At 49.8% G+C, this 23,475-nt stretch overlaps 1 protein-coding gene across 1 annotated transcript; it reads right to left on the reverse strand.

Annotated features, from left to right (window-relative positions):
• Positions 1–5,752: 5,752 nt before the first annotated feature.
• On the reverse strand, positions 5,753–9,172 carry SLC35C1 (solute carrier family 35 member C1). Its single transcript, XM_063159017.1, has 2 exons — positions 8,626–9,172; positions 5,753–6,918 (listed from the first exon to the last, which is right to left on the reverse strand). The coding sequence occupies exons 1-2, from the start codon at positions 9,170–9,172 to the stop codon at positions 6,359–6,361; spliced, it is 1,107 nt and encodes a 368-aa protein (XP_063015087.1). The 3' UTR covers positions 5,753–6,358.
• Between the last annotated feature and the right edge of the window lie 14,303 nt (positions 9,173–23,475).

Below are 23,475 nucleotides of genomic sequence, written 5' to 3' on the forward strand. Positions count from 1 at the left end.
GGCCCAAATATTGCCGTAGCAAATGTGACATAACTCTCCTCTTCACAAAAGCTGACAGCAAGGCACGAGCTGCTGCTAATTCTGTGTTCAGTGCAGCAGCTCTGGAGAGGCCTCAATCCCTACCAAAGCTATATACTTATCATGTAAGAGCATCAGCTTCCCTCTACACCTTTTTCAGCTCTGTTACAGTACTCCTGAGATACTCATCAGCTCACCTACCCAGACAAAACAGACTGCAGCAAAAAGCAGTTCTGGCTGATTACACAACCAATGTCTCCAAACTTCAGACTCTGCCAACTAGTTTTTGTTCTTTAACCAATTGAGCATTTTTTTCTCTGATAAAGTTTTAATTATTCTGTGGATACCCTGAACTAAAGAGGGCATTAACTACTGTTAGCTGGAACTTACTTGCAGATCAAAAGATAAAAATCCAGACTCTGAAAAGGGTAAAAGCAGCACTTAGTTTGTGTCACGTAGTGCCCCTTCTCATCTGCAGAGTCCAGTTCCTCCCCAGTACTAACTGCCCTCCTCCAGAAAGTACACATCAGAACCATTTACACAAGGAAGGTACATATTCAAGTTCACCACTCCTCCTCTGGCAGCTGGTCTGCAATAGCATTTGGGGGACTCTAGTTCTGTCAACCATACAAGGCACAGCCCACATGACACCCCCAACTCATACAACTATTAAAAGCCACATTTTTTTTTCATTTAGTTTTGTAACACTATCAAAGACATTGTCAAAAAGCTTCAAGGACCTTGGGAAATACAATCTTAGAACAGGATGGAGAAGAATGACACTGTATGAGAAGCCCTGATATTCAAGGAGATGCTCTTGTTAGCCCTGACATCTGCAGCACTGACATATCATATTAGAAATGTGCCCCAATGATCCATTATTGATCACCAAGGTAACTGCATATTCCTAAACAGTACATCAGCAGGAAGCTTGGACCCAAGCTATATCCTGCTGCTGAGATGACTCAACTGCAGTCTTGAACAGAAAAAGAAAAGGAAGGTCAGCTAACATAAAAGCTCCTGAATATGGAAATTTTAACACAAAATCCTACTTGCAATTCACATACAGATCAGTGAACTTTCTTTTGTTGTCTGTAAAGGTCTATGGACACAGCAGTCTTCCTAAGTAAAAAGTGCAATAAGCAAATTGCCACTAGGGAAGAAGCTCTCAACAAAGAAGGGTCACAGTGTGTCACAGTGCAGCCCTGTGAGAGGTGACTTAAACGAAGTTCAAGACCACCATCCAAAACCAGAAGCTTGGGCACCCTGATAGTAGGTTACACTCTATAACTACATTTCTTCACAAGTCTGAGTTCAGGTGCAGATCTGGCTCCCAAGCTTTTCCTCATAGATAGTAGTTAGTTAGTTGTAGTTAAGGAGGAAAGTTTGTTATAGTGAAGAACTAGTTATAGTTAAAGAGATGCTGAGGGAATCACCAATCATTAGGGAGTGAAAGCAAGTTTAGCACCAGGTCACCAATTTTTCTTTGTTATGCTCCAAAAAATTACTCAAATTACTCTCTTACTTTAAAGAGTCTTGGGAAGACATCTGTTGGCTGCCCTCGCACGACAAACAAGCGAGAGTTCAGTTTCCTTAAACTGTTATCCAGATCTTCCAGGGACTGGAGAAGAAATCTGCAGAGAAGAAACAACAGCAGTTAGTGTCAGCTAAAAGGCAAATGAGAATTTGCATGGAACTCCAGCAAACCTGCAGCACCAAATGAAGCTGTAAGTTTGGACAAGAACCAGAAAACAAGAATTCATATTTACCTCTGGTCTGTCTAACAACTTTTATGAGATTGCAGCACCAGCCAGCTCCCATTCACTCACATGCAATTTGTGCTTGTCCAGATCCACGAGGCTTCCAGGATGTTCTTCTTACTGCAACCCACTTCCCACATTCTCCCTCAGAGGTGGGAGAACACCCTCGTCAGTTCTTGTCTCCACATTACATGGAGAAAGCATAAACCATGTAATTCCCTACTGTATGTTTTTTCACAGTTTTTGGGGCAAAAAGGGATGTTGCATATGAAGAAGAACAATTTGATGCATTACTCCAAAGAAAGTAATGAAATACTGCAAGAACTGTGCAGGTTTTAATTCTAGCTATAAATACACCAAGTCACAGCAGAGAAATGTACTCTCCCAGCTCATCAGTAGCACAAGACTGAGCACCAAGATCTCCCGAGGCAAGAATCATCTGTACTTTGAATAATTGCAAAGAGAACTGCAATTCACCTTGCACCATGAAGGCACAGAGATGAGAGCATACCAAGACATTCTTCTATTCCCTCTCACCCCAAAACTCTATAAAACCATGTAAGTGCTTTCTGCATTTAATGGTGTGTCTTACTGACTCCCCACTATGCTATAAACCACCAAATGTATAACATTTGCTTTCCCAGTCACACATCACCCCATCTACAGAGTCACTTCGCTTTGTTTTATTTAACTCTGCAAAAGACACCAGCTTTAAAACTTTAATGTCTCCTCAGCACCTGGCATTGCTGGCACACCCAGAACCCTTTGTAAGTGAGCGTGCCAACCCTTACCTTTCCCTCTGTCCTCCATGCCCACTGTGCAGTGTGATCTGCCAGAACCCCTCTGCTCCCTAAAGACCCCCCCACAGCCAGGGAAATCCAAGCTACTACAACTGCACTGCAAAGAGGCACCTTCTCTCTCCTCAGCTGCACTGCCCACAATGTGAACTGTGAGCTTCCAGACAGAGCAAGTTAGCTCTGCACTTCTGCAGGGAGAAAAGCGTGCAGGGTTCAAAAAGAAGGGCACTCTATGACAAAGGAGAACACCCAGAACCAGGTCCAGGTAACCTAAAAAAACCACTCCGTGAGCCCCAGCCCACTTTCCATTTATTACGTACGAGCATCAACTGCCCGAGGTGTTCTAAAAACTTTAACAAGCATTAATTAGTACTTTATGGCTCACACATGCTGTGCAGTTAAATAACATAAGTTTTCCAACACGATACATTTGTGAGAACTAGGTAAAACATAAGCATTTGCCTTTGAAGAACAGAACTCTGAATACAAATATTTGGATTAAAAAAATTAGCAAAAACAAACCCAAGGCTCACAATGGGAATGAATGGGATTTTGGCCAATGTAAGTAACTTGCTAATACGTTTTTTGCCTAACAGCCAGTGGCAGTCATTTCTGACCTCTGCAGTAGTTCCACACCTCCAAGAGAACATTATTTTTAAAAACTTTGCTTGCTCATATATTCCATGATTACAACGTAAAGAAGACTCCTAACTGTTTCCCTCCCTTCGCAATGTTGGTGGAAACAAACAAGGATTAAACAGATCAGGAATTAATCTGTTGTGCCACCACTATGGTTCTTCCAAATGAGGACAGTCAGTAACAACAGCAGCACGTGAAAGGCATTCCTGTCTGCTGCTGCCTGCAGAAAGTCTGGCCTATGGAAAGATCAATTCAGATTCCTATAACAGAATTCACAATTTTCTGCATTTTGAATGACTACACTCAAGTGACTTCTGCACATTTACAATTTTTATGCCATTGTCTGCTGTGGGATTCTAAAACATACAGATATGACCCATACAATCCCATGCCTTGAAATGAAGCTAAGGTGCACACTAGAAGCAATCAATTACAACTCCAGTTTCCCCAGTGCACAGCCACGTGACATTTCCAAGAGCTCTCAAAGCATCTTTAGCCGGATGGTTGTCTGTCGACTTCCTCTGAGGGGGTAGTGGGAGATCTGCTTCACTTGTACGCAGGGGAGTCTTGCCCGGGAGAATCCCTATCTGGACTGGGGTTCCAAATATTTAGGCTGCTGAGACCTGCCACAACAGCATTATGTAATGTTACCGGCTACAGGTACGTGAGGTCTTGATCTTTGCACAGACGTGACTCATGCTATACATTTTTCCATTTGCAGAGACGAGGAAAAGCCCATTCAGCTTCATCTCTAGTTTCTCAGCAGCAGCCGATGTGCATTTCCCTGAGCCCGGAGCTGCGTGCGCACAAGCCTACGCGCGCCCGGCATCCCAAGGGCAGAGGGGAGGCGGCCGCAGCCGCCGAGCTGAGCATTCTTCGCCCTCGTCTCTACAGTCAAGCAAAAGGGTTTCCCAAAGCTAAGTGTCCATCTGTTGCTGCTCTCATGCACCCGCCCCGCTGATAAAGTCTAATGACATTATATAAAGTTGGAGGCATCCTCCCACACAGGCAGGCAGCATCGCTGAGAAAACCGCGGCGAGGCCAAGCGGACAAGGCACAGCCGCTCTCCTGCAGGAGGGCCGGGGAAGCACTAAGTGGGCCCGACACGGAAGCGGGTGCCGCTGCGGCCCCACCGACACGGCCCACACCGCGCCCAGAGCGCTCCGGTGCCGCGGGAGCCCCGTCCCGCACGGTCCCACCCGCGGCCCGCAGGCCCGGTGCCACTCACCGCCAGCGGTTGATGCCCACGGCGGAGGAGGCGGCGAACCAGGGGTCCAGGATATAGATGCAGCGGAGGGACGTGGCGTCCCGCAGCGCTTCCTGCAGCGCCGGGTTGTCGTGGAGCCGCAGTCCGCGGCGGAACCAGTGCACGGAGCGGCACAGGGCCGGCGCCGGGCCCAGCGCGGCCGCCGCCGCCGCCGCCATCGCCGCCGCCCGAGCCGCGGTGCCGCCCCGCCCCGCCGCGTGACTGGCGCGCGCGGGGGCAGCCAATGAGCGCGGCGCGGCGGGGGCGCCGTGCTGCCCTCCAGCGGCCCGGGCCGCAGCTGCCGCCTGCGGGGCGGCGTCGCCCGAAAGCGCCCCGGAAATGTCGCTGCCGCCCCCAGAGAGCGACCCCCCAATTTAGTCAGCAGGGTGGGTCGACACAGGTGAACGTTAAAAATCTCTATTCCAATAAAACAAAGAAACAAACAAAAATATTTTAAAGACTCCCAAATGGCTGCCTGCATCGAAAAGGTACTTGCGGCCATGAACCCTAGAGCAGGAGCCCCTTCCAGCCCCCAAAATTCAAGAGGAACATATTTTGGGCAGAAATTGAGTGTTCTTCGGTAGGTGTGGTCAGACATCACTCACGGGACATGGTACATCATGTAGGATCCACGGAGCAGGGTATGAAGCACTGGCATGGACTGCCCAGGATTGCTATGGGAGTAACTTTACATTTAAAAGGGCCAGGGATTTAGAAAGCTGGTGCATCATCACAGCTCACCACAGGATATTTGTTGCTACTGACCCCAGGAATCAGAAATCACAGCACTGACATATTCTATTGCATAGAACCAGACTGGGGATGTGGGGTGAGGTTGGGCAGAGATTTCTGCAGACCTGTTCAGCAGCAAGTTCCAAGCAAAGGAATTGATACTGTTGAACAAAACTCATTGCATTGAAGGATTCACAGAGGAGCTACAAAGTAAACATGGAACAAGCCCCCTGAAACAAGGGAATGGATAACAATCCCATTTTCAATACACAGCTATCCCCTACAAAGAGGGTAATGAGAAGTGTTGCAAACCCTCGGTGAACTGGGATCCCCACCCTAAAGCAACAAGTGCTTCAGAATAAAACTTTTCCACTGCTGAGAGTGACCCAGAGACACAGAGGCCAAGCTCACTCCCCTGTGAGAAAGGCCACTGGAGCGAGCATGCTCTCCCTCACTGGATACAGCACAGAGAGAACGAGAAATTTAATTCCTGACTCTTACCATGCTTCCTCAAACTGAGAAACCAGGTGTAAAGCAACACAGGAAAAAAAACTCAGAAGGATGTGATACTGACTTTTTGGAACGGCATTTTAGAGGTACTGCTGTTGCTTAGACTTGTACATAGCCAGAAGGGAGAGAATTTCCATCCTCTGCACTGAATGGGGCAACAGGAAGAACAGCTGTTGCAAAAACCTTATACAGCAAAACAGTTTACTGAAGTCTAACCCAAACAGTCTGGCTACTTGCCTCTTCCTTGCCTGCAGGTTCAGGATTTTATAACCCCAGATTGCATTCATTCAGGTAATTTTAGATCCCTAACCACACAAAGCTCCCATTCCAGTCTTTGTCTGATATGAACCCAATGTGGCCCCCCCTCCCACTCCCCAGATGCAAATTTCCCAGAATAGGTAAATAACAACATCCATTTTAAAAAACAATCACAAAAAACCCAACCCAGTTGATCTCCACAACACATGCTCTCCCCAACTCTGACACGGGGTGAGACAAAACATGATCCAGTCAAGTCTTTGGCTCTGGTTCCTGACACAGTTCCCCACACACTTTGCAGGTCATTTTTTCCTGCTCCTTGTTCTTCTTCTCCCCAAGAGGAAAGGAGCACCAAAGGTTATCCCCTCCAGGCCCAAAAATAGAGGTGCAAGAGCCGCCTACACACCAGTGTCATTTCTTTCACCACTTTTGACATTAGGATCCTCTTGCACCTTTCTCATTTCCAGTCCTTTCACCCACGTGTAGGCAAAGGAGCCCCCCAGAACCATCAAGTTACTCGTCCACCACAGGAAGCTCTTTGTCTCCTCAAAGTAGATAACAGCCAGCACTGTTTGTGCACAGGCCTTGGCTGTCCCAGACACGTTGTGGGTGAGTGGGCTAGTGAACTTAATCTGAAGTCCAGTCACATACCCAATGGCAAAGCCAAACACTCCCCCCAAGGTCATCATGCCCCAAAAACTGGGGCTCCCCAGCTTGTCAAAGTGGTAGAGGGTGCGGAACTCGCCCAGCAGCACCATCAGCGGGAAGAACAGGACACAAGCGTTGACGTTGTTGTAGAAGGTCAGACGCCAGATGCTACCATCCACCACAGGCAGCACTTTCTTGGTGTAGATGGCATTGAGAGAGACACAAAGGCTTGCCAAGATCCCAAAGAATATACCTGTCCATGACAGAGTACCCTCTGCTCCTTCCTGGTCAACACCCAGCCAGAAGCCACCTGCAACCAAACAAATCAGGCATCATCTGAACAGCTGCTGAAAGGCTCAAAACATTGAGCCAGAAATTCATCATTTACTCGATAGTGAACAACAACAGCAAGAGACAGGCTTAAGGGCTTCCCCCTTCTTTTATGTGAACCCACAAAATGCCACGACTGGGAAGACTTATTTTGCGAGTGCAGGAAATTTACTGTGCGGGTAATGCAACCGCAGAGCACTAATTCCTACACTGAGCAGGCAGCAGTTCAGAAACAACTATTCCAGCTAGTCTTTGCATATAGGTAATTTTCAGGAGACCATTTTATTTTTAATTGAAAAGGCTGAAAATTGACACACGGGTAGAAAAAATATTCATCAAAGTTTGAGAAAACCTAACTTTATAGACTTTTCTCTGCCGTTAACAGGAAGGAAAATATAGGTCAGATAAGAAGATGGAAAGATAGTAAAAACATGGCTGTAATATTAAGCATGATTAAAAAAATCAAAAGGCAGAAACTGTGTGCAGTATCTTCATGTTAAACTTTGATGGGCAAAGCACTAACTGCCTCCAAAACAGGAGCTACAGGCTTTGCATCTCCAGGGCAGAGAGGGAGAGCTCTCCCCATGCAGCTCATAAGCAAAACATAAAAGGGAGATGAGCTACTGAAGGAGCACTGCGCCACATTTTCATTAGCTATCTGGGAAGTTGCCTGCTTGAAACCAAGCCCAGATACAAATGGGTTCCATCCCCCGTCAGGAGGGGCTTTGTCTCAGGCCACAGAGGACGCTCAGCTATGCTGCTATAGGCACATAGGCAATGCTCTCACAGAGAATGGAGATGGAGCCAGGAGGACAGAGTCTTAACCCTAGCGAAACCCTGTCAGGCTGACAGACACCACACTCCTGGGTAGCGCCTGAACAAAAGATTAGCTGAAGGCAACTGCTTTCCTCACTTGTAGAAAATACAGTAGCTCTGTTCCCGTTCACTTCTTCCATGGAGATGAGATTCTCGTATTTTCATCGGATTCCATCTGGCCATCTAACACTAAGTGAAGGCATGCACACCTGAAACCAGACTGAAATCAACAGTTCACCATTCCTGGCATCTAAATGGCCCTTCAGTGAAAGGTAGCTTTTGGGATTATTTTGCCTTTGGAATGGACGATTTATAAGCATTCCTGTTAAGCCACTCAATGCCTTGCCCTACATGCCAACCACGCGTCCAGATTTTCTGGTGGTGTTTTACGCTTGGCTTGATCAGCTAACCCTTTATCACATGTATTCAGCCTATTGTCAAAACCAATTGGCTGACCCTATTGTATGGTCCCAGTGGTGCTGACATAAATGTTATTGTTACCAAAGTTAATAATCAACACGAACTTGGAAACACGGAGAAAGCCACCTGCTATTTTATGGCCTGTAAAGGGGGAAGAAAGAAAAAGGTAAGGCAAGTTAAACTTCATTAGAGGGTAGAGAAGTTTTAGTGCTCGAAGGAAAAAGGGAGCTGTGTCAAATGAGAGCAATTTCTTCTCGTAGTGAGTCACCTACATCCTCCAGACATACAAATTTGGTTGCCACAGATAGAGCAAGGCATGAGCCCTGAGCTACCCCACCTCACCAGGGAGCTGCCATGCAGGTGAGGAAGACTTCCCAAGGGAAAGCCACCCCACCACCGTCTCTCCGGGGCTGGCTGTCGGGTGGGAGCAGCCCTTCCTGCTCCCCCTCACCTATGATGACTCCGCAGGCCAGAAGGGCATAGAGGGAGGTGGTCTGCTTGAGGAGGAGGTAGGAGAGCAGCACGTTGAACACGGTGGTGAGGGAGCGCCCCACGTTGTAGAAGGCCACGCCGACATGCTTGAGGCAGAGGTTGTTGGAGGTGACCATGCCGATGAAGACGGCGGAGAGGGGCAGGACGCTGCGGGACACCTTGGGGTCGAGGCGGAGGGCGGGCAGGCCGGCGCAGGGGGGCCCGCAGGCCGCCCCCAGGCTGAGGCCCAGGCAGAGCGCGGCCGTGAGGGCGCACTGGAAGAAGGTGACGAAGAGGGGGGCGTCGAGGCGCAGCGAGGGGCTGTCCAGCAGGTACTTGTTGAGGAAGACCATGGCGATGGAGGTGAACCAGTAGAGGCAGACCACCACGGCGATGCGCAGCGCCCGCAGCAGGAAGGGCGCCCGCCGGTCCCCGCCGCCCTCCGCCGGCAGCAGCGGGTCAGCGCCGCCTCCGCCGCCCAGCGCCATCCGCAGGATCCCCGTCCGCGTCAGCTGCGCTCTGCTCATGGCGGGCCGGGCCGCCAGCGACGCCCACCGGCCCCCGCCTCTTTCCTCCCGCCGCCGCCTGCCCCGCTCACGGCCTGCGCCGCCGGCCCCGCGCGTCCCGGAGCGCCGCGGCTCCGCCCGCCGTCCTTTATTCACGCCCCGCGGGCGCCGCTCGGCACCGCCCCGGCCGCGGCGCCATGGCGGGGGAAGGCCCGGCCCGGCCCCGCCGCCCGCTCCGCCCCGGGGCTGCCCCGGCCGCGAATATGAAATTTATTAAAAAATTCTTAAGAAAGAATGCTCTTTGATTTTGAACTTTGTGTACTTCCACGCCAAATCAACAAGATACGAGATTTGATCCGTGGAACAGAGAGCAGTGAACAAGCAAGCTCTAAGTGATGCCCGGGTGTCAAAAAGAAGTTTCTTGTCGGCAGAATAGCCTTGTTAAGGTTCAGGTCTCGACACATTTCAACGACCTCACACCCAGGTGGAAGTTAGCAAAGCTTGGGGGGCAAGCTGACAGGGCACATAAAGAATGTAGAATTTACAGGTCCTAAGGACATTTGGCAGGACCCCTAAGATAAGGAAGAAACTAATAAAGACAGCTCAGCAACTGTACTGAGATCAGCTCCAACTGGGTAAAAGGTAATTCCAGCCCGGGGAGATTATAACCACCAACTCACTGACCAGCAGCTCAGGAAATCCACTGACCCAAAAGAAGAGAAAGACTGAGCATGCGGACTAATAACCACGAGAAGTGAGAAAATCATCTGTTGATAGAAGATAGAATATTAATCAACAAAAAATCTAGGTAACTTGTAGCCAACAAGAATTAGCTTTGTTCTATAGCAAACAATGTATTTGTTCGTGAAAGTGTGTGAATAGTGAAAAGTTTTGGTAGCTGTCACACTGGCCTAGTGGATTTGCCACCCAGCACCCCTTTCCTTGCAGAACTGTAAATAAATCAAATACATCAACTCTGTGTGTGGACTGGTGTCTTACACACTGCGTGAAAGAGCCTATTTTGGGACAACAGGGGCAGACAGCAACTGGGGCAGTTTAACGAGAACCTGAGGATGGTCCTTGGGCATCCTCCACAGCCAGGAGGGAGGGCCTTGCTGTGGGACTGCTGGGGAGGGGCTGCCAGGCTCATGGATATTGATGGTCACCAGCACTGTATCCACCTGGCATCGCTGGGCAGTGGTGGCAGGAGGGGACTGGTAGTGGTCCTTGTGTCAGGAACAAGACTGCTCTGCTGGCTCCTGTCAGCATCCTTCGTGTGCTGGTTGGAGCAAGTGAAATCTGGGTGTTGGACAGATATCCATGCTAGCATGGATTTTGCCCACATCCCATCAAAAGCACAGTGTGCTCTGCTGCCTAAACCTTCTGTACAGAAAACAGATTTGAGTTTTTGTAGTGGTAAATAAAACCTTCCCAATACAACCTTAATGAAGTAGGCATGATGATATGTACAAGCAAGGACAGCATAGGCAAGAGCTGGCTGCCTAGTTCCTATTCCTGCATCAATAATTTGATATCTAACCAGGAGAATGTCTCTGCCAATGCCATTTACCTCTCCAAACTGAGGTACAGCCTGTACTGACTTGTGCACTACCCCACTGCATTGCCAGCAATACAGGGGCTAATGCTTTCAATGAACCCTGGGTGTTAGGAGAGGCCGCACTCATTCTCATGCTAACTCACTTATCCCATAGTTCCACATCATCATCCCAGGTATAAAACACCCATCTGCCCAAAATCACATGCCAAAACATCCCATGTTCTCTCAATGGTGCTTCATAACAAAGAAGCCTTTCAATAAGAAACTCTAGCACGTTGTGAATTCAAACTGCCGGACAGGATGAAATAAATTAGAATTAATGCCAGATTCCATGTGGTGGGGGAGGCAGCAGTGAGCTCTGTCAAACATTGGTCAGTGTGACCCTCGCTTATGTCAGCTGAGACTGCTGCAAAGTGTCTGGTTTGCAATGTCCTGGGGCCCAGCAATTTGCACAGGGCATAATTAAGAGGATTTTGGAAGCAAAGCCAGCAGCGTTAATTGGCCCCCATAGCAATCTTTGCTGCTCTTACAGTTGGGGAGGATGGGAGCATAGTAGGGGTTTTGGGGAGAAAAGTACTTAATTAGGCCAGTTGGTGCGGGTGGAAAATGTTTCAGGAATAATGTGCTTTTCTCAAATCTCTGAAGTCACTTGATTTTTTTCTCCCAGGTGCATTAGTGGGTTTAGAAAATGATGCTGCCACAACCCCCTCCTTCTAAGCAGCATCTGGGCTTCTGATGGGAATCATGTTTCCTCTGGACAAAGAAAGCTGGTGCTGGTGTGCTCGCTTTGGACCACCCAAGTGCCTGCAGGGTGAGGGAGTGTTCAGGGTTGTGTTAGGAGCAACATCTCAGCACTGCACCTTGTGATAGGCGCCCTGATAGAGCCCTGGTACAACCCCAAGTGAGTTTAGCCTGCTCACCTCACCCACCTCCCCGCTCTGCCTGCACATCTGGGAGAGCCACCCCATGCATGGTGCTCGCCCAAGCTCACCTGTGTGGGGTGTGACATCCCCTGGACGCAGGCCTGCAGCTCCTGCCATGGAAACAGCAGATTGTGACTGTGCAGAGGGGCTGGCATTAAGGCAGGGAAAGCTGCCTTTGATCCTGGTGCTAGATGTCAGCTAGCATTTACTCATTACTTCATATCCTGTGTCCTTTCCATACACCTTCTTCCAGTGCCTGTCCCAGCACTCCTCTCATAAGTGGTGTCAGTCAAGAAAAAAAAGAAAGCAAACAGTGCAGGGCATTGTGTGGGGCACTCACTTGGTGCCATAGGTCCTTGTGGCCTGTTGTACACACCTGTGGTTTCAGCATCACATAATTCGGCTTGAATTTCAAGGAATTTGACCTCTACTACCACTAATGTTGCAAGAATGACATGCCTCTGGGCAGATTCAGAGTCAGATATAACTTTTTTTCTTCTCTCTGCCACTTGCTAACATTGTTCAAAGTGCCTTCTCTAAACTAAACATGGGGGTTGGAGAAGCCAAAAGCCCCCTTCCACTGCATCGTGTTCACTCATTCCGTGCACAGTAGATTGCTTTGGCCTGCAGAAGTTTGAAATATCCCAATCAATAAAATCCTTGTTGCTTCTCCTGGGGGATTATCCTGCAGCCCTATCACACATGTATGGCACGTCTGCATGGGAAAATCAACTAGAATAACTCTCTCACCTCTGCCAATATAACTCCCTGGTGCTGACAGTGTATTCCAAAATAAAAGTGATTTGTTCTTGAATAATGAGGTAGTTCTGTGATAGTTGTGCTGGTCGGTCTCCCTAGGCAGAGCTTGTCTACAGCATGGCAATGGTTTGACAAGCGCTTTGAATAAAGGCTTCCCTGGGTGCAAAAACTGACCAGCAGAATTACTCTGCCATAGCCCTGCCTGCCTACCTGCCTCCCAAGGGTGCTTTGCTTTGGGACGAAGGTGGTTTAAAGTCATAGGTTTAGAAATTTCAGAGTAAAGGTAGGAATAAGTAGGTTTAGATAGTGTAGCCTGGCCTCCTGCACAACATCAGTCTTAGGCTTCCCTGAATTAAATCTTACTTGAATTAAACCTGATTTTCTATGAGAAAAACAAAATCAATTTTGAATAAAAACACTTCCAGAGAGTGAATTCAATAGGGCACTAGCAATGTTATTCTGATGGCTGGTTCTTTCCCACTAAATAATGCACACTCCTTTTCATGCTTGGCATTGCTGGGTTCAATGGATCTTGTTACAGCTTTGCTGACTCTTTTACAGGCAAGCAGTTACAGGCAGATGAAGCTACCTTTTAGCCTTGCTTTTGGAGAAGATAAATAATTTTAACTTCATTACAGAGCATGTTTATTATGCTACAGCAGCAAAGATTGACTTCTATATGCAGATGAGACCTCAGTATTTTCCTGCCCTGCTGCCTGGCCGTGTATTAACATGGCAGCACATATTGTGAGGAGCCAGCACAGGATTATTCCTGGCTTAGGGATGTGCTGCTCCATGTTGCCTGAGTGCTTACAAAATAAGCAATTATCACTAGTAAAGGTCTGAGGCTGGAAAATAAGCAGCTTTGACAGGTTCTTCATGTGGGAAATCTGGCTCGGAGTGTCCTTGCTCCCAGGTCTTGTGAGGTGCCTGCACTGCTGCTGGTGTCTGCCACACCTGATGCCCTGCCCGCTGCTGGTGTGCACACACATATACTTACACTCCTGCTTCTTATTTACTTTTTTCCCATGTGATCAGAAAACCTTTTTAAATATGAGAGGTGCTGCTCCTCTGAGGGGAGAGGTCTCCCCTTCCCACTAAAATTAGGTGACCTACCTGGAAGCATGCAAATCGGCTGATAGCCAGCAGCCTGGCTTATAAAACAGCAGTGGGCTTTGGGGTGTACATCAAACCTGGTGGTGAGACAGCACAGATTGCATTTCCTGGCCACACAAGAGACCTGGACATATCGACCAGTGTGTTATTGTAGGAATAGGCCCTCTGTAAGTCATGTAGAAGAGCAAACAATGCAGCAGAAAACATTGCCAGTTTTGTTTCTGGGTTTAGGGTTAGAAATAGGACTCATTCCACTACCTAGAATGGGACCGGGGAAAAAAATCCACTCAGCAGAGAGGTCATTCCAGTGTATTTAAGAATTTATTGTTCCTTACAAGCATACGTATCTGATTTCCAGTTAATACAAACATTCTTGATGCTGACATTTATGAAGTATGGAGCTTACAAGTTAAGATGTCAATCCAGATTCATACATGTATCAATGCACACATATATACAAGCATATTAGTATGTTTATATCTGCACATATGCATATGTGTGTTAGTATGCTCAGAATATGTACAGGTGGTGTGGTGCCCCCATGGTGTCCAAGCAGGGACCAACAACCCAGGAGGGTCATCTGTGACAAGAGCATTACTTTATTGTGACAGGGGTATTACTTTACTGGACCTGCTGGTGATTCCTCTGGTTTGCTGTGTATCTAATTAAAATTAGCTTGAGCTTTTGAGGTTTCAAGTTTGAACTGCAGGTATTGCCTGGTAACGACAGGTCTCAGCTGTCATACTGTTATTTAGCATTTGCTGATAATCAATACAGGAGAAGAAGGCCAGTGCAAAATCTAAGATTTATCAGATCAGATTAGCTGAATCAGAGCTCTCTCTGCTAGGGTAGCAAACATGAATCAGGGGAGCCAATTGAGTAATCTCTTGGTATTGTCCTCAAACAACACCTGTTTTTAGCACTGGTGTTTCCCATTGCAATGCAGCTTCTTTCCAGACTCCCCCCATCTGTAGGAGGCATGGCCCTGGCAGAGTTTTACTGCTGTAGCCCTCCTGCTGCTGTAGCAGGATAATAGATCTTGCTGCAGTTTCATTGTGGAAAAACATGGAACCCAGGGGAGTCCAGTGCAGAGAAGGGTTGGTGCCACTGCAGAATTGGAATGGTTTTGGTCTAGGTGGGTTTTTTAGCTGTGGTTCTGTGCCAGCTTTGTTGGCCCAGAGAGCTGCTCGGAAGATGCCTTGGTGCCTCCCCCACATGCTGTCATCCAGCAGCCTGCTGACACTAGCTGGAGAGTGCTTGGATCAGCTGCACCCGGCTCAGACACCTTCCTGGACCCTGGAACATCACACAGAATCTGCTGGAGCTCAGCCCAGAAGGGGCTAACCCCAGCTGGATCCAAACTAGCTTTGAAGCTGGATCAAAACCAGCACTGCCTGGGCTCTTCCATCTCTGGATGTCTGGTGCCAGGTCCCTATAGCAGTCATGCTGACTCAGCTCTGTAGAGAGGCAACAGAACACCTCCAAGGGCTCTACCACATCCAAGCAGCCCTGAGCTTTGCAAATCTGAGCTGTTTCTGGAAGCAGGGCAGGTGTCCCATCAGCCAATAAAATTGGCCACACCTCAGACTCTGCATCTGGGGCATGCTGTATCCCCAGCCCGGATGGTCTCACTGCACATAAGTGGAAGGGCATAAGAAAGAGTTAATGAAGGTTTCTCCTGGTTGTCTTGTCCCCTCCTGGCTTTCTCAGAATTTTGAAATGGTGAGTACCTGCTTTCAGCATGGGCAGAGACTGGAGGTAAAGGTAGGAAGTTCCTTCCACCCCAAATTACATCATCATCTGCTGGCAAATATCTGAGCCTCGATGCTTCCCCTTTGCTGCTCCCCTGGTGTGAAAGCCAAGCTCTGTTTGGAACAGTCACACCGAAGTCCCCACTGCACATCTGTACCAGCGGTGCTGGGGGATGAGCTGGATCGCAAGGAGCGGCTGTGGCAGAAGTGACACTAGAGGGCAGGGCTGGCACACGGTTGGAGCCTGCCCAGCCTGAGGACTGGGGTGCAGGGGCAGACTGCTTTCTGGGGGGCGTGGGGATGCTGCGGCATGGGGCACATCTCCAGCTGCCCATGCTGGCCTCTGTCACCCCCCAAGAACGGAATGGAATCGAGCCTCAGAGGCCCAGGTGACAACTTAGAAATCACAGCATGACACAAACCAGCACGATTACATACATTGCCCAGTTCCAGAATGTTTCCCGGGCACCCCCCACTATCCACCTCATCCCCGTGGGCTGCGGCAGCCTCCGCTTTCCACTCATGCCAGGCAGGAGCTGGCTGGGACCCGACTGCCTGTGCAGCGGAAATGACTACAAGGCAGGGTGAAAACTGGCAGCCCACAGCAAAAAAAGCGTGAAGAAGATGCTGCTTTGTCCCTCTGTCTCTAAAGAAGAGGGGATAGCCGTGAGGGAAGGTGATCAGCATCCCTGGTTTGAAAGGGTGGCCGGGGATGGCTCTGCTTGCCATGGCTCGGGAGCAGTCTGGCTGCAGCGATGCTGTGCTCTCTGCCTGGAGCTGGAAATGCCCCTGCTGCCAAGGCCAGGTCAGGTGATGGAGCAGTAGCCCAGCCCCTCAGGAGCAGGGCAGGCAGGTAGTGGGCTGTGATTTATGAGGCAAGCCCTTGGAAACTCTCCAAACCCAGTGCTTAAGTGCTTCTGAATGGCAGCATTAATTACTATTAAAAACATACATTTATATCTCTCTCACCTGCTTTAAATCCTGTGAAATTAGATTTCCTACCCAACCCTTTCAGCCTTGGTGGCAGCACAGGGTGTTTTATAGCCCTATAAAGCCCCACAGTACCTGCTGTCTACATGGGCTCTTATTTACGAGGCCTTTAAAATTCTTCCTGGCTGCACCATCTGAGCCCCCTAATCATTCCTTTCCATGTGCCTTGGGGGAGTGGTCCCTTCAGCCACCCCAGCAGCCATCCCTCCCCACAGGGACTGGCTGATTCACAGACCCAGCTCCTGGTGTGGGAGCGAGGCTGTGCTGGGGCATCCTGATGAACCCATTTCCAGCTTTTGGGCCAGTTTCCCTGGTTTTACATAAAAAGGGGATTCAGTGAGACAAGTGCCTCATGACAATGTTGTGAATATCCTTGTTTGTGTGTCTTTTACAGCAAAGTCATGCCAGGTATCACCAAAAGCCACCCAGAACCTCCCAGGGTTAGGCTAACACCCCAGATTTACTCTGCACAGAGAAGTAGTTTATATAGATAAAAAGCAAATATAATTTACATAGATTATCCTTTCTTTTGGATGCAAGCTATGTAGAAGTATCTTAAAATAGCCAACTTTTCTCTAATGGACTGCAGCCATTTTGCAACTCATCATTGCCATTTTGCAATTGCCATTTTGCAATTCAGATGCCTTGACAGTGTGTTTAAAAATGTGGTGTGCCTTTGAGATGTGAACCCCATTTTCCTGGGGGTCCACTTGTCTCCAGGTCACAGAGGACAGGACAGGGTGGAGTCAGGATCTGCATTCTTCTCCAGGTCTCTCCTACATAATATCCATCCCCACTTGCCTCCCCAGGACTTCTGGGCTGTCAGATCTGCTGGAGACCAGATGATGCTCTGGGGATCTGGGCAAATTGGTGTGCCTGTATCAGCCTGCTGGGGAGGAAGTGATAGATATCTCTGCCTCCTGGCTCCCAGGCTGAGCATGCTAATTTATAGATTGTATCTGTCACTCCTGATAAACGATGTCTTACTTCCCTAATGCCACCTTCAAATTGAGTTTTTAAGGCTAGGTCGGGTGGAGAAACCAAAGGGTGACTCTGCTTTTGCTCTGCTCTGACTTTGTTCTCTGCAGCTGGGCTGAAGTTGGCTTTTCAGGTAAGATGTGGATCTGTTGTGGCATCTCCTTTGCTGGCCAGTTGGGCCCAGTGCCTGCCCCTAACTGGCCTCTGAAAACTCCTGCCTGGCTCCCTCAGGTGTTTGGTGTGTTCTGATGTGTTTTTGGGGAGGCCCTGCCGAGGCATCTCCCTCCTCATCCTCCTCCATCCAGCTCTGTTCCCAGTCTCTTCCAGCACTGCTGAACTGGCAGAGATGGTGGAGGTGGACCCAAGGCTTTGCTAAAGAGGGTGTCAGAGCCCGAGCTTCTTCAGGAGCACAAGGCATTAACAGAAAGCTCCCAGCATTGGCTCCTGCCCACACTTGAAGCCAACAGTGTGCTTGTGCCACTCTTCAGGGAACAGTGGCATTTTCCTTTCTCTGCACATTTCAGGTGGGATCTGTTGAGCATTAATTTCTTAAGGGGTTGTGTTTGAATGAGCACAAGCAAAGCTTTGGTGAGCATCCTTCTCCAGCAGCAGAGAGGACGGTTTTCTGGAGCACAGCCAATAGCTTAGAGCTGTACATACATGAGCAGCTTTGCTCCTCCTCCAGGGAGCTGACTAACAAAGTTAAGAGGTGGCCAAGCAGGCCAGGATTAAGCATATCATTGCTCTAACCCTCCTGGGGTTACAGTGGTTAAAGGCACGTGAGTAAGACCTGTCTATCTTGTCATTATTAAGCCCTGAAAATTTTCTTTTTCCCTGAGAGCAGTTTTTTGATGCTACCTCTTTATGCCCTTTATGCCTGAGTGTCACAGCAGGAACACAAAATAAATCAGCCCAGTGAATATCTTCTACAGGTGATGAAAGAACAAACCAGTAGTGCCTCACAGAGGCAGTAACCTTCTGCCCAGGGCTAGCTCTGAACCTGGTAAACCATCATCCCAACTACACCACAGCCCTTGCTCCATTTCTAGCAGCCACAGCAGTCAAAATTTCCCTGCATAACAATTACAGCCATTTGAGATCACAAATCCTGCAGCACATTGGAAACTAAAAATGGTGGAGCTGGGAACAATAAATGGAATTCGAACTTCCAATTAAAGAAATACAGAGGAGATGGCTGTGATTTGATTCAGATTTAATTCAATCCAAGTTTCTCCCTTTCAAGGTTTGTTTTTTTTCCTCCAGCTGCTGCAATTGAAGCTGCAGAATAAACCTTGCTGTTGAATTTAGGTCAAGCTTGGCTGGGAATACCCTGGGCCTTGGCTATTATTAAATGAATATGTATAGCATGAAGATCACGCTGCAAATGCAGGAGTGGATGCTTTAAAGTCAGCACCCAGTTCTGTGCACCTGAAGGACCTGTGAGCAATTAGGGAGGACAGGAACTGGCATGGGGCACAGGAGATCAAACTGGAACTGTGTCTTCCAAAACTAATAAGCTGAAATCCTCAACCTCCCTGTAGCTTGGGATCTTGGTACTGAGGAGGCACTACTCCAAGTCAATAAAAAGTCCTGGTCAGAGGAACCCAGGGCAGAGTGGAGGCTGACAGCAAAGTTCTCTCCAGCTGCCTCCTGCCCTGCCATTCCACTTGGCTGCACAGGAGAATTTTCATGACATTACATTTGTGCTTTTTAACCTCTGGCTCCTGTTGACATGATGTTAACATTCTCTCATCCAGAATAGTAATAATAAAATTGAAAGATGCACAGGAGTCCAGCACTCATGAATGGATGGGAGGAAATGGGGCAAGGAACCCTGACCTCCCAAACTTCTTGGAGTAGCAGGAAAGCAAGTGAGGGCTGCCCACAGGCAGGAGCTGTTTCTGGTTGTCCAGCTGTGTTTAGTGCGTTCTTTGCCTCCATCTTCCACACAGATGAGGGTCAAAGGGGGTCTCAGAGCCTTGCGCTTGGGGACCATGACTGTGAGAATGATCACCTCCTAGCTGATCCTGAAATTGTGCAGGATCTGCTGCTCCAGCTGGATCCCTACAAATCTGTGGGGCCTGATGGGATTCATCCAAGAAGCCTCAATGAGATGCTGATGTCATCACAAAACCTCTCTCAATGTTTTTTGAGTAGTCTTGGGAATCCAGAGAGGTCTGAGCTGACTGGGAGCTGGTGAATGTTATCCTGATTTTCAAGAAGGGCAAGAAGAACTCCAGAAACTACAGGCCTGTCAATCTCATGTCAGGGCCTGGTAAAGCTATGGAGAAGATTATTCTGGGAGATATTGAAAGAAAACTGAAAGACAAGGCAGTCACTGGCCACAGCCAGAGGACTTCATGAGAGCAAAGTCCTGCTTATCAAACCTGGTTTCCCTTAATGACAGGAGAACCCACCTGGTTGATCAAGAGAAGCCGGCTGATGTAATCTTTTTGGATTTCAGTAAAGCTGAGCCCTGTGTGCAGTTTTGGGTGCCACAATATAAGAAAGACATGAAACTATTAGAGAGTGTCCAAAGGAGGACCACAAGGGTGTTGAAGAGCCTGGAGGGGAAGCTGCATGAGGAGTGGCTGAGGTCACTTGGTCTGTTCAGCCTGGAGAAGAGGAGACTGAGGGGAGACCTCATTGCAATCTGCAACTTCCCCATGAGGGGAAGAGGAGGGGCAGATGATGATCTTTTCTCTCTGGTCATCAGTGACAGGACCAAGGGAATGGCCTGAAGTTGTGTCAGTGGAGGTTGAGATTGGGTATGAGGAAAAGGTTTTTCACCCAGAGGGTGGCTGGCACTGGAACAGGCTCCCCAGGGAAAAGGTTCCAGCACCAAGCCTGACAGAGCTCAAGAGGTTTGGACAATACACTTGGACATAGGGTGTGACTTCTGGGGATGATCCTGTGCAGGGCCAGGAGCTGGACTTGATGATCCTCGTGGGTCCCTTCCAACTCAGCATCCTCTGTGGTTCTGTGTGAATAGAAAGGTAAATGCAATTGAGGAGAAGCCTGTGTGAGGCTGAGAAGCAGCTCAGGCTGGGCATGGGGCCAGGAAGGTGGCTCAGTGCTCCTGCTGGGGCGGAACTGAAACAATCCTTTTTATCTTTCTGTGAGGATCAAGAACGCAGGATATGAGCAGCAAGAGGGCTGCTGACAGTGCTCCAGTGCACAGCAAGTTGCAGCCTGAAAATTATTCCATGGATGAAAGCATAGAAGGGCCAGTTTACACCTCACAGAGGAGCTGTTGGCTACTGTAACACAACGCAGGAGCTGCAGGGCTATTTGCAGCAGCTTGTATTCTGATAACAGAAGTGCATCTTGTGGCATGGCCTCCCTGCTGCCCTGTTCTCTGTGGGTCCATATAGTAAGAACCAAAAGGCAGGCACTCCTTCCTTGCTTCCACTTATTCATCAAAGGATATTAAAAGGGTATAAAGATAATGCCCAAGAGCTGACTGAACACTAGTTCATGTAACTGCTGCCCCACTCCAGCTCTGTCTGATCTCCAGGATCCCCTGCTGGACAGGCAGGCAGACTAGAGAAATACAGATACCAAAGGCTGGAGGGGAATCATCTCTCGGGCACAGCCAGTCCCCCAACATGTTCCTCATTAACTGGTTCTGATGCAGGTGCCTGGGAGCTGACAGGGAGAGGAGTGAGGTCGGTTGGTGTGCATCTTGTCCCCAGCTCGTCCCTTGCTCACACTTCCTGGCACACTTGGAATGGCATCACCCTGATCCTCCCAGGATCACTAACCATGCGCTCTGTTACACACTCTGTGCTGAGCTCCACAGCACATGGGCTCTCATATCTCATTTTGTGCCAGTGGGGCTGCTGATTGCCTGATAAATGTCGCTGAAGTGAGTGCTTTACCCTGGTGCTATTACCTGGAGCTGCTGGTGGGAGTTAACAGGGGCTGGAGCGCAGCTGTGGTGCCTCTGCCTTTGCAGCAGCACAGGGGACTCCTGGGCAGTCAGTGTCCTGCTCTGGGTCGCTCCCCTCCTGCCTCCTCCAAGCTAGGAAAAGGTTTTGCCGTGCAGCCCTGCTGTATCCAGCTAGCTCAGACAGTCCTTTAAGCAGCTCCTTTCTGGTTTGTAGAATCTCCCCCCTCACACACGTGAAGGAAGTGCCATGCCAGCCCATCCCCACGCAGGGCAGGCTGTCATTGCTGCTCCCACAGGGACAGCTGGCCCTCTGCTGGCACATCAGCCATGGCCAGCATGGCAGCCACTCTGCATGTTCCCAGCTGCAGCACTGGCCCAGAGTTCACCATGTACAGCCTTCCACCCCTGGCAGGCGCAGAGCTCACCAGCTCTTGCAGCAGGGAGGTTGTGGGGTTGTCCTTCCCTGGGTAGGGAAAGCAAGGCTGGAAGAGCCAGAGCAAGAGCACAGGCATTTCTTGCCCCTCAGCTTCTTCCAGGCTATTTGTTTCCTGCCATCTTTGCCAGACTTGGCCACCTTATGGGGCAAAGGCCCATCTGCCCATCTAGCAAAAAACCAGCAAACATGGGGTGGAGGAAGGGGGCATGACACAGCCCCCAGGCTGCAAAACTCTGCCCCTCACTCCTCCTTTGCCCCTCCCAGGAAGTCCCAGGCTCTTCACTTAGCTCTCAAAGCACCTGAGACAACTCAGCTCACAGAAATCCCACCTCTATGGAAACCTTTTTATTATTTTTTTTAAATTTCTGTTTTTATAGAGGCCTTTGAAGATGCTTGTTACCATGGAAACATGCTTTAAAGAGTGCCTTTTCCCTTCCCTATCTTGAGAACTTCTGTTGCCATAACAGCTGCATCCAGCTCCTCCCTTCTCCCTGCCAGCTGCCCCACTATGGGATGCAGTGAGGTTCTGCCTTCAGGGTCCCTGGCGGTCAGGGCCAGAGGAGATGTAGGTGTATGGTGTCGCTCCTCATCCCTCTGTGTGCTGGGTGTGGAAGAGACAGCCTGCTGAAAGAGCATCTCTGGGCCATGCAGTGCCTGCAAGCCCCTCTCATACACTGGGGAGGGCTCTGCCCTCACCCCTGGCTCTCACATCCCACATCAGTGACACTGGCTGGTCTTTTGAACCATTTCTCCTAAAGCCCTTGACTGAACCATTCCCCTGCAGCTCAGTGGGCAGCATTGTGGCTGAGCTGAAAGGAACACCTGTGATGAAGGTGGCTCTGGTCTCTACAGCACACAGCATTGGGCAGCTGTGTCTGTTTTCTGGCCCCACACAGAGCAGGGTCTCCCTCCTCTTGCTGGCAGCCTTCCCTGGGCAGTGGTGCATCCCTGGTGGATGAGACACACTTGCCTCAGGAGCACCCATCTCCAGAGCAGCCCAGCCACACAGCAGGGAGGATGGCACACAGCAGGGAGGATGGCACAGGTGGCCACTGGCTGCTGCCCATCTTCTGGGCACCCCATTCCAGCCCTGCTCATCTCACTGTCACTGCAGACAAACCACACCAACTAACCTGTTTCTTTCCAATTCACCTTGCAACCATTAGCTCCTGTGGCCACAGCTCCCGGTGGCTCCAGAGTGGCAGAGCAGCCTCGGACTGTGCTGTGAATCCTCTGGTCTGGCAGGTCCAGGCTAACCCACAGCATCCCTGCTCTTGGACAGCAGCTTGGCAGGGTGGCCCCAGGCAGGATCTGAGGCTGTAGGACCTGAACCACATCTGGCTGTGCTGTGCCCCTCTATCCTGCTGCACCTTCAGCCAGCCAGGTCTGCAGCCACTCCCCAGCTCAGGCCAAATTTCTGCCTTGGCAGCCCTGAGCTCCCTCCTCAGTTCAGTTTGCATCCCTTGCTCTCGGCCTGCATCGCCTCCCTCTTCTCCCACTCACGTGTTGCATGAGTAATATCTTCCCTTTTCATTAGCGAGTTCTTTGGGAAGAGGGTGCTGCAACACCCCCCGGGGCCTGCAGTGCCTCCAAGCACGGTTCTGGAGCAGGCGGGAGGAGAGGGGGCGCAAAGGGGGCGCGGATCCCGGCCCTCCCTGCGGGGCACGCTCATGCTGTCACTGATGGCTGCTCGCCTCCCACCCTGCGGCTGCCTCAGCACCTCCCTGGCACCCCGGGCAGGGATCCCCAGTGCACACCAGCGCAGCCAGTTCTGGTGCTGGGTAAGTGCTGGAGGTGCAGCTAGCAATGCTCGGGGTGCCAGAGGGAGGCAGGTTCCCCTCTGCCCCCTGGCAGTGCCTGGCCTGAGGCACCACTGTAGCCAGCCAGACTCTGTCCCCTGCTCCCCTTCTTTCCTGCCTCC

Source organism: Melospiza melodia, chromosome 6 (genome assembly GCF_035770615.1).
Source record: "Melospiza melodia melodia isolate bMelMel2 chromosome 6, bMelMel2.pri, whole genome shotgun sequence".
Lineage (NCBI taxonomy): Eukaryota > Metazoa > Chordata > Aves > Passeriformes > Passerellidae > Melospiza > Melospiza melodia.

Coding starts and splice junctions, on each gene's coding strand:
- SLC35C1 (XM_063159017.1), bottom strand. CDS start 9,172: ATGAGCAGAGCGCAGCTGACGCGGACGGGGATCCTGCGGATGGCGCTG. Junction 6,919..8,625: donor GGCCTGCGGAGTCATCATAG/GTGAGGGGGAGC, acceptor GTTTGGTTGCAG/GTGGCTTCTGGCTGGGTGTT.